The sequence below is a fragment of the Terrapene carolina genome, unplaced genomic scaffold (genome assembly GCF_002925995.2).
Source record: "Terrapene carolina triunguis isolate 2854851 unplaced genomic scaffold, T_m_triunguis-2.0 Scaffold112, whole genome shotgun sequence".
NCBI lineage: Eukaryota > Metazoa > Chordata > Testudines > Emydidae > Terrapene > Terrapene triunguis.
In genome coordinates this window covers 575780-594318 of record NW_020664463.1, presented here as the reverse complement: position 1 = coordinate 594318, position 18539 = coordinate 575780, and the positions used below count along the sequence as shown (strand labels likewise).

Below are 18539 nucleotides of genomic sequence, written 5' to 3'. Positions count from 1 at the left end.
GGCTGCGTGCTCAGAACTTTAGAATCATTAGGCTACTTGTTCATTTGCCGAAATACGGATTTAGGAGGAGACCTTTTTTTTTTTTTTTTTAAAGACCTTGGTTACCCTATTCCTGAAATAAAGACAAACCCTGAGCAGGACAGAACAATTAGCTCGTCTAACATACCACGAGGAGAGAGGGGACAGCTGCCTCAGCCCTTCCACGCTGACACAGCGATACAAGGCGCTGCTCGCCCGCTAGACTGACGGGATCCGCACGACGCAGCTAATGCCACTCACTCCCGGCGGTTGAGGCGTGGCCAGACCTATTAAAGCGGCTCAGCCGGAGCAAGGCCCGGGGGCGTGCTCCACAGCGCATCGGAGAGCGGGAATTATGGCGACCTACGTGCAAGTGAGCACTAAGGCCAAGATGCCCATCCTGGGGCTAGGCACCTGGCAGGTAATTGCAAAGGGTGGGACGGGATCCGAGGTCTGGCACGCCGGGTACATTGCAGCTGCTCTCTGCCTCAGGAAGCGCTCGGCTCTTCGCGTTTGTTTCTCCTTTTACAAATGCGGCCAAAGTTTCCAGCTGTGTCTGTGCAAAAGGCAGGAGTTTCTTTCCCTCGGGGCTTCCTGCAATGCCAGAGGCCAGTTGGTTACCCTTTTGCAAGCTATTTTTGTTTATGTTGCTAGCAAGATCTGGATATCATTGTGAAGTCCAATTTCCTGGTAGGCGTTTGGTTTTCTCGCGCTCAATGCCTGGCCCTTAGATGGATTTAGGAGCCCAGCAGCGTTTCAGCTGCTTTTCTAACGATGTCAATAAAAGGCTAATGAGCAGCAGTTGTAGGAATTGGGCTTTGTTCTAGATGCTTGGATTCTGCAGCTACTTGTGAGCATAAAATGTTGGTTTAAGACTAAAATGTAGCCAGCAGTGAGACAACATATCTACTTGAAAGACTCTTTAAAAATTCGGGTTTTCAAAGGGTCCCTGGCCCCCGGTAGCAAATTTTGGGATGTATTTTACTTAAATACAAACAAAGTGATTATAATGGTCCTTTCTGGCCTTAGATTCTATGAAGGCATGACAGCTGGCATTCTTGGTATTTCTTTCTTGATCTTTAGATCCCAAGTGCAGAATGTAGGTCAACTTCTGAGTTCAGTCACACCAGTTTAAATCCATAATAGCTCTGTTGGCATTGATGGAGTTATTCTGAATTTACAGTGATGTAATTGAGAAAAGAAACCCATCCTTTCTGTATAAATGGAGCCCTTCCTCCTTTTTAATTCCCTTTTTTTCCTTCAGTCCAGGGTTTGATGTCACTTGCTTTCATGGTGACAAATTGGGACTGCAATTACAAGAATCGCTCTTACCAGGGGAGTGTGTTTATGTACAAAAATCTATTAAAACAGTGTTAAAGCTGGCAATGTAATCGCACAGAGAACAAGCAAAGATCACCCAGTGTGTACATTGTTTTAGAACAGTTTTATGCACAGTAAAAAAGAGCTCATAGTTATAGGAAAATAGTTGCAGGTTCTACTTATTATATTGTATTGATGGCCAGTATTCTGCACTACTCAGTGTTGTGTATTCATGTGATGAAAGACCCTCTTCAGATGTACACTAATGCAGAGACAAAGTTAACATTGCTGTAGGAACATTCAGAGTTGTTGAATTCTATCATCTCTGCCCAGCATCTGTTACTTTTAGCTGCATAACTTATTAACATGTAGAGCAGAGGTTCTCAAGCTGTGCGCTGTGGATAACTGGCTGGGCAGTAGGCACACATAGTCCTTGTTCCACCTGCTGGATCATGCTAAAAGAAGTCTAAAATATTACAGACTTTCCTAGTGTTCACCTACTTAAGCAAGTGCTGTTTACCACAGGGTGATTATGAAGTAGCCAGTGGGAAAGGAGATTGATCCATATGATTGCAAAGCTTGTGAGGCGAGGGGAGTGTCCCCAAGAGAATCTCTGTATTAAAATGTGGTCTGTGCTATGAAGAAGCTTGAAAATACATGTCTTAGAGATTATAAAAAGAGCTATGGCATAGGTATATTGTGGTAACAATAACTAACTGCCATTCTTTCTGTGAATAATACAGAATAGATAAAATTAACCAGATGGTATAGGTTATCAAATAACAGCGTTTTATTTGTAAGGAATCCATTCCAGCAAGAAACTGAATGAATCTCTGCAGGTCAAAGAGGCAGAGTTATTGACTGAGCTAAAAGAGAACCCGTTTCTTCTGCGTTTGATCCTGAAATGTGTAGAGCTCTTGCCACTTCTGTTGATTTCAAATTTGACTAGACAAAATTTGAAGTGAGGACAGAGAAAAAAAATCTTTCTACCTTCTCATCCATTCCAAGGGCAGTCTTTATACACTTGCAGTAAAAAAAGTACAGCATTGAATAGTCTTTTCATATGTATCATTTATCTGGCCCTGAGCATATATTATACAAAGTTACACAATTGGGGAGCAAATAACCAAAGAGGCCCAGCAGCATTTGGATTTGAGGGTTTCAAAGCCATCTAGGGAATTCAGCCACACAGCGCCCATTAACTCCAATGCAACTAATAAAAATATCAACATTGTGCATCCAGAAGAGAGAGCTGTTAGGCAAGTCCTCCCCCAACCACCTTTCACTCCCATGACTCCAGGAACATGTGCATGGACTGTGGGAAATCGGGAATAGTATTTTTGCAAGATTCCATCTTGCAAGCAGGACTAGTGCTAGACACAGTACCATCTTAGGCTTCTGCTACCTGATGGTGCATGTGGGGACAGGGTTGTGGGGGTACTTAAAGGAGCAACCTCCCCCAAAAAAGTTGTCCCAACTGATAGGGAGGGTGGCTGATCTGGGCTAGGCTTGTAGTAGCAAAGGGGTGTCCCCACAAAGCTATCCTGGTTGGGGTGTGTGTGTGTAGGGGGGAGGTCGGAGAAGGTAGAGGGAGGGGCAGGTAGGCAAGAGCTACCCCCATACATAGATCTGATGGTGGTTGTGTAGCCTACATATAATGCTGGATATAGTTACAGAGCCAGGAATCCAACACTGTTTTCAAACTAGAAACTGACCCTTCCAACTGGGGTTCTCTGAATCACTCTTGCTCTGCGTTTCACACTTTCCTCTGGATTCCGTCCCATACAACAAAAGCCTGAGTAGTTTTATGCTCAGTATAAATACAGATCACAGGAAAAATTCCCAGGTACAGAAGCGCATTCAAAATGGTGATTAGTCTGATCTAGTTTGCATGCCATTGGATTAGCACACCCCCTCTGTGGTCAGTTTGAGCCACTCTCCTATCTGGAAATGTTGGTGTTTTACAGGTGTTCATTTTGTTTTCAGGCTCCTCCAGGGAAGGTGGAAGAAGCAGTGAAGTTTGCCATCGACGTTGGATACCGCCACTTCGACTGTGCCTATTTGTACAAGAATGAGAGTGAAATAGGGGATGGGATCCAGCAGAAAATCAAGGAAGGGGTTGTGAAGCGGGAAGATCTTTTTGTTGTCAGTAAGGTACAACCCTGGCTACAGGAATTGTATCATGGGGTGATGGGGCAAATCAGTTAGTTACATGGAGAGAGATGGAGCTCAACTGACAGCCCATGCTCTAGGGGTAAAATGACCGAGGGAATAATCCTCTTCACCCCTGCTGTCAGTTTTATGCTTCTGTCTTTCTAGCAAGGCAGGGAGAGGGGTAAAAGCAAGGAAAATGGGATTCCTGTAATTCTGTTGTCTGGAACAGGATCTTCCATAAAATTCATCCATTATTTGCAATGGGAGAAGAACCCTCCTGGGAACATATTGACAACTCAGAGAAGGGTGTCGTGTACACCATGATCATATTAATTTCTCCTGATCTGCAAATTTTGAGTCTTTGCTATTTTAAGGCTTTTTTCCCAAGAAGCATGGTAGGAAAAACAAGAAATTAAAGTCTCTAGGTCAAATTCAGAGGCAATGCTTAAGTTAACTTTTTTTTTTTTTAAGACCTACTTACTGATGTGTAAGGAAGCCTAAATTATTGGAACGAATGAAATGAAATGCAATGCAATGAAAACCTGGAATAAGGTGTAAATTAAAGTTGGGGGCCTATTATAACTTTTACTTTTCTAGTTAATTGCCTTAATTGCTCTACTTTTCTCTTCTGGCCCACTGACATATGAGCTAAACCAACTTAGATCACCTCTGTGCTCCTCTCTGAATTTGTTCCTGTGCCTAAAACCAGTTTTTAGTAGAGCAGGAAATTTGTGGGTATTTGTATTTTAATTTTCTGGAGAAAATTCAGTTTGTCAACAAAACAAATAAAATGTTGGTTATTTTTGTTTTGTTTTGGGGTCTTTTGAGGTGGGGAAGGTTAGAGGGTGGTACAAAAACATCTTACTAGAAGATGGACATTGTTACTAGGAATTTTTTGTTTCTAGTTTTTCAATTTTAAAAAAAATGGAAATTTTGACCAAAATAACATTTTTCTCAACTTTTAATTTTGGTCAAAAGACAGTTTTTCCATCAAAATATTTAAATAAAAGACAAGTTACAACCAGCTCTAGTTTGGGTTCAGGACAGTGATGTGTGGCTTATTGAAGTTTCCAAATACCATATGACAATTCTCTTCTTGTATCTGAGCTTTGGAATTAGGTTATAAAAATCAATAGGCCATACTGACAACTTTAATCACCTTGGAAATGTGGAATTGCCAAAATACATGCAGTTTTTCCCATCTGGGGGTCACATGGCAGGAAACTTTATTCTGTCAATCCCTTTTTATAAATACAAATTCTAGTTGCTTTGTACTAATACCGTATTTTGAGTTTGGGCTCTATTTTAATCTGCGACTTACAATTTTAGCAGCAAGACACATCTATCTGTCTTTGGCATAAACCATGGAAGCAGAAGGGGTGATGCTCTCAGATCTGTTTCTAGTAGATAGCCTCTCTCCCGTCAGGGGGATTCTGTAAGGTTTCAGAGTAACTGTCGTGCGCGGTTTTCTCCTTCCAGCTGTGGTGCACGTTTCATGAGCGATCCCTTGTGAAGGGGGCATGCCAGAAAAGTCTTGCTGCACTGAAACTGGACTACCTGGACCTCTACCTTATTCATTTTCCTATGGGATTCAAGGTAGTGAGCCTCCTCTAGTTCTTTTCTCCTCATCATCCTGAGAGGATCCTTGAGTGCTCAGATGCTAGTCCATGGCCACCATCTAGTCAGCCAAGGAGGACTAGCCTCCTTCTGGAATGCCTCTTTGCCATGCTTTATTCATCTAAATGTTACACTATATAGAGAAACGTGAGGCCACTTCTCTGGCAGAAGAGGGGTGAAGATGAGGAGGAGGCATCTATAGATGTTGCTTCCACAGCATCCAAGCCTCCCGAGACTTTGGTAGCAACCAACAAGTGCTCCTATGCAGGTCACCTACATGGCAAAAGCAAGGCTATACTCCCGTGCATATGGGTATTTAGCTGTCAATTAGCTCTTTAGGAGTTCTGGTGGCTGCATACTATACTTTTCTCTCTCTAAGGAATAGCAGAACTGTGACTTTACAACATAGAATGCATGGGTTTAGAGTAGGGCATTTCACATCCAGGCTTCTTCAGCTGCAGGGGCAGTGTTGTGTGAATTCCTGTTTGGGAGAAAGAACAAGATAAGTTCATGGAGGATAGGTCCGTCAACGGCTATTAGCCAGGATGGGCAGGGATGGTGTCCCTAGCCTCTGTTTGCCAGAAGCCTGGACTGGGCGACAGGGCATGGATCACTTGGTGATTACCTGTTCTGTTCATTCCCTCTGGGGCATTTGGCATTGGCCACTGTCGGAAGACAGGATGCTGGGCTAGATGGACCTTTGGTCTGACCCAGTATGGCCATTCTTATGTTCTTTATTATTTGTCTATTTAGAGTGATTATCCGTGCAAGATGAAGCAAGTCACAGAATTAACCATAGTTGTTTGGAATGAATACCAGGGCTGGAATGAAACTTGTTACATAAAGAATGAGGGACTTCCCTCTCCTCTCTTTAGACTTATTAAGCTAATTACTTGAACAAAGGTTACTATTTCCCCTCTATTAGCCCCAATTCAAGTCACCATATGCAGTATGGCCCTGATTCAGCAAGGTACTTAAATATGTGCATAATTTTAAGCGCATTGATTTAAAGTTTTGCATGTGCTTAAGTTCCTTGTTGAATTGGGGCCTATGTATTCATTTTGTCTTGCTAGTAGAATTTGGGTATTCCAGCTCTGAAAACAAATCTCTTTAAACTTTCTGTCTTGATATGACAGGCTGGTGAGGAGGCGCATCCTGTAGATGACAACGGTATGATTGTCCCCAGTAACACTGATATTCTGGACACTTGGGAGGTAAAAATTCCCTCTTTGTGCTTACGCACCAGAAGTTGAGCAGAAGGCTGCATGCCTGTAATGGTGGGGGCTGCAGTGTTGTTCATATTAGGGTTTGGAGAGATGTATTCTGCTCTGGGCTGCTCACAGGGTCTTTGCATTACTAGGAATTCAAGGTTTCCAAATGTTCTTTATTCAGAGCTATCTACCCCTTATTCCATTTGGGTGGCATGATTCTATGTCTGTTGCTGTTACCCACAGTCTAGGAGGTGTAGTGGCTCTGAGACTGCCATTTTCCCCATAATGGCAGGCTGAGCATTGTGGAAAAGAACAATGTGATCGCCTACCCGTGTAGCTTGAGGCTCAGGTCTGTGCTCTTCATGTCTCTTTCTTGTCAGGTCAAAAACGGAGTGATTTATTAACCTCTTTGCTCCTATAAGATGGCATAAAAAGACAGTGTCCTAAAAGGATGAGGTTTGGCTCTCATGAGGAAAGGGTGGGCTGGGCTGGATGTGATGGTGGGACGGACTCTGGGGAACAGACATGCTTAATGTGAACAGTTAATTCATAGATGCAAAGATTTTAAGGCCAGACATGACCACTAGATCATCTAGCCCAGGGGTGGGCAAACTACGTCCCGGGGGCTGCATCCGGCCCTCCAGACATTTTAATCTGGCCCTCAAACTCCCGTTGGGAAGTGGAGTCCGGGGCTTGCCCCGCTCCAGCACTCCAGCTGGGGAGCGTGGTCAGGGACTTGCCCCACTCTGCATGGCTCCCGGAAGCAGCCAGCATGTCCCCCCTCTGGCTCCTACGTGTAGGGGCAGCGAGGGGGCTCCGCACACTGCCCCCACCCAAGCGCTACCCCCCACAGCAGGGGCGGCATCTGTGGACAGGGCAGTGTGCAGAGCCGCCTGTCTGTGCCTCCGTGTAGGAGCCGAATGGGGACATGCCGCTGCTTCTGGGAGCTGCTTGAGGTAAGCGCCACCCGGAGCCTGCACCCCGACCCCCTCCTGCGCCCCACCCCTTGCCCCAGCCCTAATCCCTCTTCTACTCTCCGAACTCCTTGATCCCAGCCCAGAGCACCCTCCCACACCCTGAACTCCTCATTTCTGGCCCCAGCTGGAGCCCTCACCCCCTCCCGCACCCCAACCCCCAATTTTGTGAGTATTCATGGCCCGCCATACAATTTCCATACCCAGATGTGGCCCTCGGGCCAAAAAGTTTGCCCACCCCTGCTCTAGTCTGACCTCCTTATTGGTTTATCAGTTAATGTGGTAAAGGAAAAAGGCTAAGATGGCAGTAGTACTAGCTCCTGAAAATGACTGGATTACTTTGTCCCCTTAGGCTATGGAAGAGCTGGTGGATGCAGGTCTGGTGAAAGCCATTGGAATCTCCAACTTTAACCACAAACAGATTGAGAGAATCTTAACTAAACCTGGTTTAAAATTCAAGCCAGCCAGCAACCAGGTAAGGTATTTATTCCTGCTGGTTTCTGCTGAACGTAGTGTAAAGGCTGGGCTACATATGCTTGCACTGAACTTAAGGAATTTGGAATTCAGCAAAATACTGAAAACTCAGGAACGTCTGTTGACGTTGCAGTTCAGTGAGTGGGTATTACTGTTGAATGACAATTCTAACTTGCATCACAGTAGTCGTGGTATCTAGACTCACCTGATACACCTCGTAGCAGCATGTGCAGAATATAGAACCTTTCACAACCCCATGAAATGCTGTAAGCAGTTTCACTCCTCATCATCGCACAGCCAGGTATCCGAGCCTGACATTGCAGGGGTCTTCATCTCTAGCACCCTCTGGTGGTCACTTTGGCCCTGCAATGGCCTGATCTGTTTCTGTCTGCATCTTCTGTGGCCCAGCCCAGTTACCTCTTAAGTGTTGTCCCTTTCCAGGTAATGAAAGGACAAACTGAAAATCCAAATAAACATCTAAACAAATGGTAGTTCTGCCCCTTTTGGGCGATGCTGCAGTTCCCTCCCTTTGCTCTACTTTCAGACTCTGTGGCGTTCTATGTTTCGTAAGCTGAGCACTGCTACCCAGGACTTTTCCCCGGAAGGCTCTTCTTTGCAGCAGGCTTCCTCACTGCCTCTTCTCCCAGGGACCTTCCTACTTCAACCTGCCTTCATCCAGCCCTTCCTACCAACAGGGCTGCCCGGGGGCGGGGGGGGGCAAGTGGGGCAGTTTGCCCCAGGCCCTACAGGGGCCCCCACGAGAATATAGTATTGCAACTTTTTTTTATGGAAGGGGCCCCTGAAATTGCTTTGCCCCAGGCCCCCTGAATCCTCTGGGCAGCCCTGCCTACCAACAGGAAGCTCCCTTAACTGAGTTCTCCTCTGGCCTGTGTAGTTCTCTCAGACCCTTTCACTCACAGCTGGGATCAATAGTTGTAATTAAGTCACCAGATCAAGATAATCAGGGAGTTAACTGCTACCTCACAGACAAGGCAGAACCCAACTCCCCTTTAAAGGGCCAGCCAGTCCATGACAGATGTCTTAAACATCAAGGAGTTCAAGAACACTATGATACATTTGAGCCTACAAAATATACCCACAGATTTAAGCCCACTAGAGTTGATTTATATTTTTCCCTGACTTGTGCAGTTTTTTTTCAAGGTGCCAAAAAAAAAACACCCCCAAAACAGATTTCTGGCTTTAAACTATGGCTGATGAAAGTTCCTCTGCTTAATGCAGTACACTGGGCAATAGCATTCATGAGCGTTTCAGAGTCTTAAAGCTATACCTCTAATTTTATTGTTATCCTTGTGTCATGTCATGGTTCTGCAGTATGATTGGGAAGGGTTCCCATATAATTTCCCCCCCCCCGCCCCAAGTGTTTACGGCTTTATTAAATGACTCCTTTGGCTGAATGTGTAACTTTAGCGTGGTCTAAGTGTAGGGGTGGAGGGGCTGTATTTGTAGACACAGCACTGTAACCATAAAATTGTATGACCGTTGAGATGGCACGTTCAACTGGCAAAGTTAACACCAGCTCCTGCAGCATAATCTATAAGCATGAATAAACATGGGAATCCATATTCACGTGAACAGTGCCATTGACATGAATGGGACTACCTGCACGAGGTAAGACCTGGCATGATCAGGCAAAAGACTTTTTTCCTTTTTACCTTTGAACGTATGGTGGGGTCTTGCTCAGCCAGTTTCCTGTGACTTCAGAAGGCAGGATAAAGGATTTGATAACTACTCCATTTGGCTCTTTATTTATGGAGCATAATAAGCCGTTTCACTTTGCCTAACACCTTTTTTAAACATTAACTTAAAACAAATTGCTTTAAAACAGTTTTTTAATAATATTGTTGTCTAATATTATGTAGCTGGAGTACCCAAACGTCCCAATCAGGATTAGGTTCCCACCGTGGTGGGTGCATTACATATACCCTAAAAAGACACGGGTATTGAAGTATTTACAATCTAAGAAATACTTCAAAATGATGCACTGCTCTTGTAGAAGTATATGCATGCTTTACAGGCTGCATTATTTGAATGTGCAATCAGTATATGAAAGGAGATTCAGAACTATATTAATGTAAATTTAAGGCGTTAAAACAACAAGTTGGGAAATCTCCAAGTTCCGGTTTCTATGACGACAATTACTCTGCCACGTTACCCATATACAAAGCATTAAAGCATTACATGAGTACCTGCCCTAGCAAAATTCTACTCACCATGGGAGAGTAACTTTTGTGTGATGGGCAAGTAGACTATTATCAGGTTTTCATCATCATGATAAAAGAAGGAAGAACAATTTTGTGGTTAATTCACTGAATAGTGACTTCGTAGACCCTGGTCTGCTACAGACTTCCTTCATGACCTTGGGCAAGTCACTTACCCTTGTTTCCCCATTTTACAGATGGGGATAATAGTACTTTGTATATCTTGTCTATTTGGACTGGAAGCGCTTCAGGGCAGAGACTGTCACTATGTTGTACAGAACCTAGCACCGTGTGGCTCTGATATAGGTTCAGGCCTCTAGTCCGGGGTTCTCAAACTTCATTGCACCGCGACCCCCTTCTGACAACAAAAATTATTACATGATCCCAGGAATGGGGACCGAAGCCTGAGCCTGCTCGAGTCCCGCAGTCCCAGGTGGGAGGGCCTGAGATTAAGCCTGAGCCCTGCTGCCCAGGCATGGGGGGCCAAAGCTGAAGCCCAAGGGCTTCAGCCCCAGTTGGGGGCCTAGAACCTGAGACCTGCCACCCAGGGCTGAAGCCCTTGGGCTTTGCCTTCGGCCCTAGGCGGAGGGGCTTGGGCTTTGGCATCAGGCCCCAGCAAGTCTAATGCCAGCCCTGGCGACCCCATTAAAAAGGGGTTGTGATGCACTTTGGGGTCCCAACCCACAGTTTGAGAACTGCTGCTCTAGATGCTACTGTAGTACAAATAATAATCAACAGCAAGGCACGTAGATTTTTAGTGTGTGGGATGTTCTGCAAGACTTCTTTATACCATAGGCATACAAATGGCTCCAAAGGTAGTCATAGGGTCTGTATTCTCTGGAGCACAGGAGCGCTAGCAGTACAGTCTGCCACTGGGTGAACCTGTGTGTCCTTGTACCTGCAGATTGAGTGCCACCCATACCTCACCCAGGAGAAGCTGATTAATTATTGCCAATCCAAAGGGATCTCTGTGACCGCATACAGTCCCCTTGGCTCTCCTGACAGGCCATGGTAAGAATGCTTGGCAGCCTCTCTTCTTGGAAGCATTTTAGAGTATGTATGTCTCTCTCAAATCATTGAAGAAAGTTGAATGACCAATGCAGTTACAATTGATACATATTTCTGTTGCTATATTGCAAATCCTCCTGTGAAATATATCCTGTATCCTGCAAGGGATGGTAGTCTACCATTAACCTACTGACAGTTCTTATCCCCCCCCCTTTTTTTTTCTTTTTATAGGGCCAAGCCAGGGGACCCTACTCTTCTAGAGGACCCTAAGATTAAAGAGATTGCCGTTAAACACAGCAAAACCTCTGCTCAGGTACATTGGAGTCACAGCACCGTGTATGTTGCCTCCTTTATAATAAATTGCCTTGCACCACCATTGCACTCTTCCACAGAAACTCTGCCGTCTTTACACAGTGACTCTTTAGAATGTCTTATTTTAAATGTACCTCAGTTTTGAAGGAGAGGGATTGTCAGAACAAACAGTTCAGTCTGGGAACAGGAAGGACTTGGCAAGGAACAGGGAGTGCCTGTCATTAGCACAGATTATTGCTGACCAGCCTTAGAGATGGGCCTTTGGGTGCCCTCCAGAAAGTGCCATGTTGATCATATGAACTTAATGATGAAAGGGGCTGTGGAAAAAATCAAATGTGCTTCAGCCAAATCACCCTATGAATCTTTGATCCGGCTAAATTATTTTTCATGGACGCCTCAGTGTTTCGCTATTAACTAAAGCTAGCAGGTGTTTGTTTTCCAGAATTCAATGTTTGTGAACAGTTGAGGAAAATTTCTCATGGCAGCTCAGTTTGACAGTGTTTGTACTTCTTAGTATTTGCTGTTCACAAACACTCTTACAAATGTGGGGTTTTTTGTTTTTGTGTTTTTTGTTTTTGTTTTGCTCGTAAGAATGTTTGAGAGAATGACTCTTCAGACAGATCCTCACACTCACACGCAGTCAGTAGTTGTCAGGCACCAATCATGAAGTAGCTTGAAAAACAGGGTGAATTTTTTTTGTTTTTTTCCAAAAATGCTTCCTGAAAAATTCATCCCTTTTTTCTGTTGAAGATGTCAAAGCTGGGAGTCTTAGCTGTTCCTGGTTCAGTTCTGAAGACCAGAAGGGGCCTCTATGATCATCTGAACCCCTGTATAACACAGGCCATGGGGGTCACTGAGGACATCCTCTTTTCCAAAAACTTCTTACCCGAGCAGGGAGCAGAAACAATGACATTGCAAACAATTCATAGTTGACTTGAGCAACTTGCAAACACACTACAGGATGCAATTTGTTTGCACAAACCACCTGAGGAATACTTCTGAACAATGAATACATTTGCAGAAACTGGAATTGGTTTGTAACCCCAGGGAAAAAAAAGTGCTACATTTCTAGAAAACTTATTTAGAACAATACACCCCCCCCCCACCCAAAAAACCCTCCAAAAAGCCCTTGACCAGCTCTACTAGTGACTGGTAGCTTCAGTGTCATCAGAATTCCTGTTCTTTACTCTCAGGTTCTGATCCGGTTTCATATCCAGAGGAATGTGGCAGTCATTCCCAAGTCTGACAAACTACACCGTATTGAGGAGAACTTTAAGGTAAGGTTTCAAATAAGACTATTGCTACACCTATCCATTACATCTTCATATTTTCTCATTAACCCAAATTACATTTGATGGGAGCAAGAGAAGGGGCAGAGAGGTGGAAAGATCCTTCAATATTTCAGCATTCAGTACTCCATTTTTAGTTATGTGTTCATGCTGTGAGTGAAAATTAAAGTGGACTTGCATTTTTGTTAAATTTAAAACCAGGAGCGAAGTGAATTAAACTCTCACATCTTATTTGTCATACCACATTTCCAAGTCTCTTAATTTTAAGCTTTAATTCTACTCTTACGCAGCTGGAGTTAAACCTAATTTAATACCTACTACTTATGTTGTGCTTTTCAGCAGTAGATCTCAAAATGCTTTGCAAGAGTGGTCAGACTCATTATCCACCTGTTTATAGATGGGTGACCTGGGGCAAGTCACTTCAGTACTCTCAGTTTCCCCAGCAGGCCAGTGGCAGAGCTGGGAATAGATCTGTGCTCTACCCACTGGGATGCATTATCTTTAAGTAATTTAATATGAGTAGACTTAAAAACACACATGGACAAATGTGTGAAAAGATTAGGCCTATTTAGTTTAGAGAGGAGAGGACTTAAAAAGGGCTATTATGGCACTACAATGGTTGATATAATAAAGATCAGTTGGAACGAGCATCTAATACAAGAACATGACAGGCATAACTTATACCATGCATAAATTAACGGTGGAATGCAGTGCCACAACACATCCTTGACACCAAAACCTTAGTAGGCTCAAGCATTCTGGCTGCCTAAAACAACATCAGTTGTACAGGACAGGCTAAAAATGCATTAGCACCATAATCACTTATGCTTTGGGGTATAATGCTATCAATAATTGATGGGAATTGAAAAGAAGTCTTCTAGGGGAAGGTTATTCCCTAATTTTCCACCACTGGCTTCCTTGCACCTTCTTCTGAAGCATCTAGCACTGATCACTGTTGGGGGACTGCTATCCTGATTTCAATGTTTATATTTATAAAAAGGGAGGGGAAATCCCAGCAAATCTTAGCAGGCGATGGGTCTGATCATGTAAACTCTGAGAGGAAAACTGCATCACTTTGCTAAGGGGCCACAGTCTGCCTACAAGCCTCTTTCTCCCAGTGGAGATAAGTTACTCGCCTGAGGACTGCCCTGGAAGTCAGTGGGACAATAAGTGAGTAGGTGCCACACAAGTCATCCTTCTTGGACTAGACCTGCTCACCCAGCAGCCCACTGACTTCAGTGGAAATACTGATGGGAGTAAAGAGGTACTCTGGCCTTAGAATCTAAGGTGTCTCTTTCCATTGAATGTTGCCGAAGTCATTGGACTTCCTTTTAGTTGTTCTGGGTCCAGCTTCTGGAAGCCTGTCATATGTGCAGTTACAGATGAAAGGGGTGTGTGTGTGTGTGTGTGTGTGTGTGTGTGTGTGTGTGGCTTTGTGTCCTAGTGCTAAGTATTCCACTCTATCTGAAGTGAGGGTAGCTGGTGTAATTATGCCTCAGTGGAATTTTTGGTCACCCAATATGGTACAATTCACCCCAGCTCTGCGGCATAGCTGCCTTATCTTTACTTTAGGTGCACTTAATTTCCAGCTGCTTACAGACCTAACTGAAAACACTTTCCTTTCAGGTGTTTGACTTTGAATTGACCAATGAGGAGATGGAAACCATCCTCAGCCTTAACAGGAATTGGAGGATTGTTGAAATGCTCAAGTAGGTTGCTTTTCTTCTGAATCCTACAGAATGTCAAAAATCCCACTCATTGCTTACTATTGCTTTTAAAGGCAAGGCAGGGTCTCGCTCTCCTTGAGGAAGGGAAAGCAGGCAGGACCCCAGATTTTAAATCGTGGGCTTTGGGTAATTAGACAAACCTTGGACTCTGTCTACACTACAAAATTATGTCAAATATAGGTTACGTCAGCATACAGCCACTGCAGTGGCTATTAAATTGCTTGTGTGTGTGCATACTTGACTCTGTCAGCACTGCGCATCCTCCCTAGCAGCGCTTGTATTGTCAGTGTGGGACATGGCTCTTGAAAGCCAGTAACAGTCAACAAAGGCAATGCAGTGTGTCTATACTGACACTGCATTGACGTAATTACATTGATCGTCCATGGACACTGCTTGGGGAGGTGGTGGTGTTAAATCGGCAGAGAGAGGCACTTAAATTTGGCTCCCACTGACATAAGTGAAGGCACTTCCACAGCTAGGTTGAGACAAGGCATCTTACATTGACCTAACCCAGTAATGTAGACCAGGCCTTGGAATGACTGATGTCAAGAGGAAGATAATCCCTACATAATCATTTCTTTAGTAGGTACTATCCCCTCTGTCTTGTCCATATGTTCCAAATACCTAAATTTAATGACTGCTCCAGCAAGCAATGTTCCTCTGACTAAGGTAGAAATGCTATGGAAGGAATGGCTGGGAGGTTCAGAATGCTTTTAATACCTACAGTAGGGACCTGCTTGGTGAACATCTACCTATGCACTATCAAACTCACCTGTCTTCCTGAGAGAAGGACATGTGTAGTTAGTTTGAATACTCAGTAACACCCACTTTTTTTTTTTTTTTTAGTGCTGTCAATCACAAGGAATATCCCTTTGAAGAAGATTATTAAAGCTGGTGTTTCCTTGGCATCTCTGGCTATTAGAGTTGGAGCCTCTTCTGCTCTGATTTGTTCTTCTATACTGATTGTGTCCTTCAACTATTGTCTGCCCTTCTTTTACCATCCTACAAAGGGGTTGAAGAAGGAAGGAATGAATATAAAAGCTAAACAAAAAATATTTAACACATTTGGATGGTTACCTTTTTATCAAAGGGTTGGAGGTACTGCTTTTTGCAAGACTACCCCAAAAAAAGTTAACTTTCATTCCTCTCTTGTTTACTGGTATATTAAACTCCATTTCCCATCTAGTCACTTGAGGAGGAGTTTAAGGTAGGTTAGCACAATAAGTCAGTGTATTAAGGGATGCTGTATTAACTATGTAACTCTTTATACAGTTACTTGTATGCCTGTTGTCTTATTGTTCCAGCTGGATAATAACTATCCTGTGCCTACTGTATCTAAGACATTAAACAATTCTGAGTACAATTATTTGAATGAGTGAAGAGTTCACAGTTCACTTTACTAAATGGTGCACCAGTAGGCTAGTGCAGTGGTTCTCAACCTTCATTGCAGCGCGATGCCCTTCCGACAACAAAAATTACTTCACAACCTTAGGAGGGGGGAACCAAAGCTGAGCCTACCCAAGCCCCACTGCTCTGGGCTGGGGCCCAAAGCTGAAGCTCAAGGGCTTCAGCCCCAGGCAGGGGGCCTGCAGGCTCAGTCCTCAGGCTTTGGCTTCAGCCCTGGGTAGTTCCAGGCCCCAGGAAATCTAAGCCAGCCCTGGCAACCCCATTCAAAGGGGGTTGTGACCCACTTTGAGGTCCTGACCCACTAGCTCAGCAGTGGAAGTGGTTCTATGACAAACCTGATCCATGTATAACTTAGCATAAAGGGAGAGGAAGAAATCTCTTTGCTGTGAGTGGAATTGTAGGAGCTTTGGGCTCAGTGGGGTGCGCATGGGAGAGTGTCTTGTAGTGCTGGAAGTCTTGGACACAAAGCTAGATTGTCATAATGCTCATTTATTACAGAAGTACTTTTTAGATAAGCCCTGGATCTCTAAAATATAAACCTTTAGGTAAATGTGGATAAAGCATGTTTTAAAACATTGGAGTAGAATGTAGCCCCCTAAACTTGCAATTTTTTTCAAAATACTTAGTGCATTAACTAGATCACAAGTGACCTAAAGCAAGTAAAGTCCATAAAGTAGAAAATAATTTGAGGACTAACGGAAGAATGGCTGCAATGCTTTGTATGGCATTGGTAGGAGCCAGACAACACCTGTTTTCCCAGACACGTCTATAGATTAGGATTAAAAAAACCCTAGGGAGATGTTTGGGTGCTGTTGAAGCAATAATCATTTTAAGTTTACTGAGCCCATTGTCTTTAGCTAGCTATTCCATGAGGAGGTGCTAGCTGCTGTAAATGAAGCTTAGCAAGAGCCATTGTAACCTACACACCTCCTGGATGTGGTGGCCTGTCCCAGCTAGTGGCACTAAAACCACTTGGAGATTAATGAGTCTGCTCTACAGCCTTAGCTAACAGGCAGTTGGCTTTTAGCTCCTGCAGTAGAGGCTCATGTACTAAGCTCCTGAGGTTTGATCCTGCCCCCCCCCCTCCCATGACTGGGGTCTGTTAGTGTTAAATCATTTCTTCCAAGTAATATTACACAAGTAAAAGTGTTAGAGCTTGCTTGTGCAAGAAATTGAGAAGTTGCCTAGATTATTTTTGTTACAGTTGTAGAGGAAAAAATCCCCTTCCCCCTCCTTATCCTCACCAAGTCATGTTTTGAACCCTGCACCTTCAACGTGAATAAGTACAAAGCTATCCTGAGTGTGGAGAATGTTATGGGTCTAGGGCAAACATACATCCCCCTCCACCAGTGCTCCAGGGGGGGTTGGATAGAAAGCAGGGGAGTTTGGGGTGGTGGTTGGGTGGGCAGGGTGGTCAGAGGGTGGGGAATGGGAAGTCCTGGGGGGAGTTGGATTGGGTGGCAGGGGGCAGTCAGGGGACAGGGAGTGTGGGGGTGGATGGGGCAGGGGGACCATCAGGGAATGGTGGGGGGGTTGGATGGGGCAGGAGTCCCAGGGGGGCTTTCAGGGGCTGAGAAGCAAGGGGGGACAGGGGTAGGGGCCAGGCCATGCCTGGCTGTTTGGGGAGGCACAGCCTCCCCTAACCAGCCCTCCATACAATTTCCAAAACCCAATGAAGCCCTCAGGCCAAAAAGTTTGCCTGCCCCTGTTCTAGTGCCTTTCCAACTATGGGTCACTTGTTACCTAGTACCCCATATTGCAAGAGACTGGTTGTACTACTACAAGCTCTCCTTGCACAACCATAACTGGGATCAAAATCTGTCCCAAGCTCTTACTGCACTCCACATGGAAAATTTTTCTATACAGGACACCAGCCTCCTATTCAAAAATCTGAGTAAGCAGCACCACCAGTTAAAATGACAGTATCATTTTCATCCTGAAGGATTGGAGAGTGCTTTTCAGTCTGTCTGGGCTCACTTACCTCCTCCCCTACATTTAGCCATTGATAGTCATCTCACATACACAAACTATACCTTTAGCTTCTTTTTGGAGGAATGGAGGTAAATGACTTTCCCACATAAGATTAATTGCCCAATTAACCTATGGGTGGGGTTAATGTAATCTGACTAGCACACTCCTCCTCCGTAAAAGCATGACCATGAAGAAGGAACTATTACTTTACAGGTGAGGTGTTCTGGTTACCATGTTAGAGCACTTTTTTCAGTGACTCTCAAGACAGAGTGCCTGCTCTAAATTCCCCCTAGAGTGGGGGACCTCATTCTTTTGATCCTGCTTAGAATTTGGAGTTTGTGCTATGAGCTTATCAAATTAGGTGTGAGAGCACCTTGAGGTCACAGAGGAAAAAATTCTGTAGTTTACTGATTCTTCATCTACTGTAGCAAGGGCCCCATTAGGCTTCAGAAGGATCATCTACACATACAGACATGATCCCAATGTTTGGGGCAGGAACAGCTTGTTTCATATACAAAATGCTTTTCAAAGCAAGATAGAAAGGAACTGCACAACTAAATCAATACTTATTGGGGAAAAAAGCAAACATGATTCTGGGATGTATTAACAGGTGTGTTGTGAGCAAGACACAAGAAGTCATTCTTCTGCTCTCCTCTGTGCTGGTTAGGCCTCAGCTGGAGTATTGTGTCCAGTTCTGGGCACCACCTTTCAAGAAAGACGGAGAAATTGGAGAGGGTCCAGAGAAGAGCAACAAGAATGATTAAAGGTCTTGAACATGACCTATGAAGGAAGGCTGAAAGAATTGGGTTTGTTTAGTTTGGAAAAGAGGACAGAGGAG

At 44.3% G+C, this 18539-nt stretch overlaps 1 protein-coding gene across 1 annotated transcript; it reads left to right on the top strand.

The window, feature by feature from the left end:
• The first annotated feature begins 298 nt into the window (after window positions 1-298).
• LOC112113009 (aldo-keto reductase family 1 member B1-like) lies at window positions 299-15673 on the top strand. Its single transcript, XM_024209150.2, has 10 exons — window positions 299-439; window positions 3325-3492; window positions 4972-5088; window positions 6246-6323; window positions 7647-7769; window positions 10892-10998; window positions 11227-11308; window positions 12501-12584; window positions 14223-14305; window positions 15170-15673. The coding sequence occupies exons 1-10, from the start codon at window positions 374-376 to the stop codon at window positions 15210-15212; spliced, it is 951 nt and encodes a 316-aa protein (XP_024064918.1). The 5' UTR covers window positions 299-373; the 3' UTR covers window positions 15213-15673.
• The last annotated feature ends 2866 nt before the right edge of the window (window positions 15674-18539 follow it).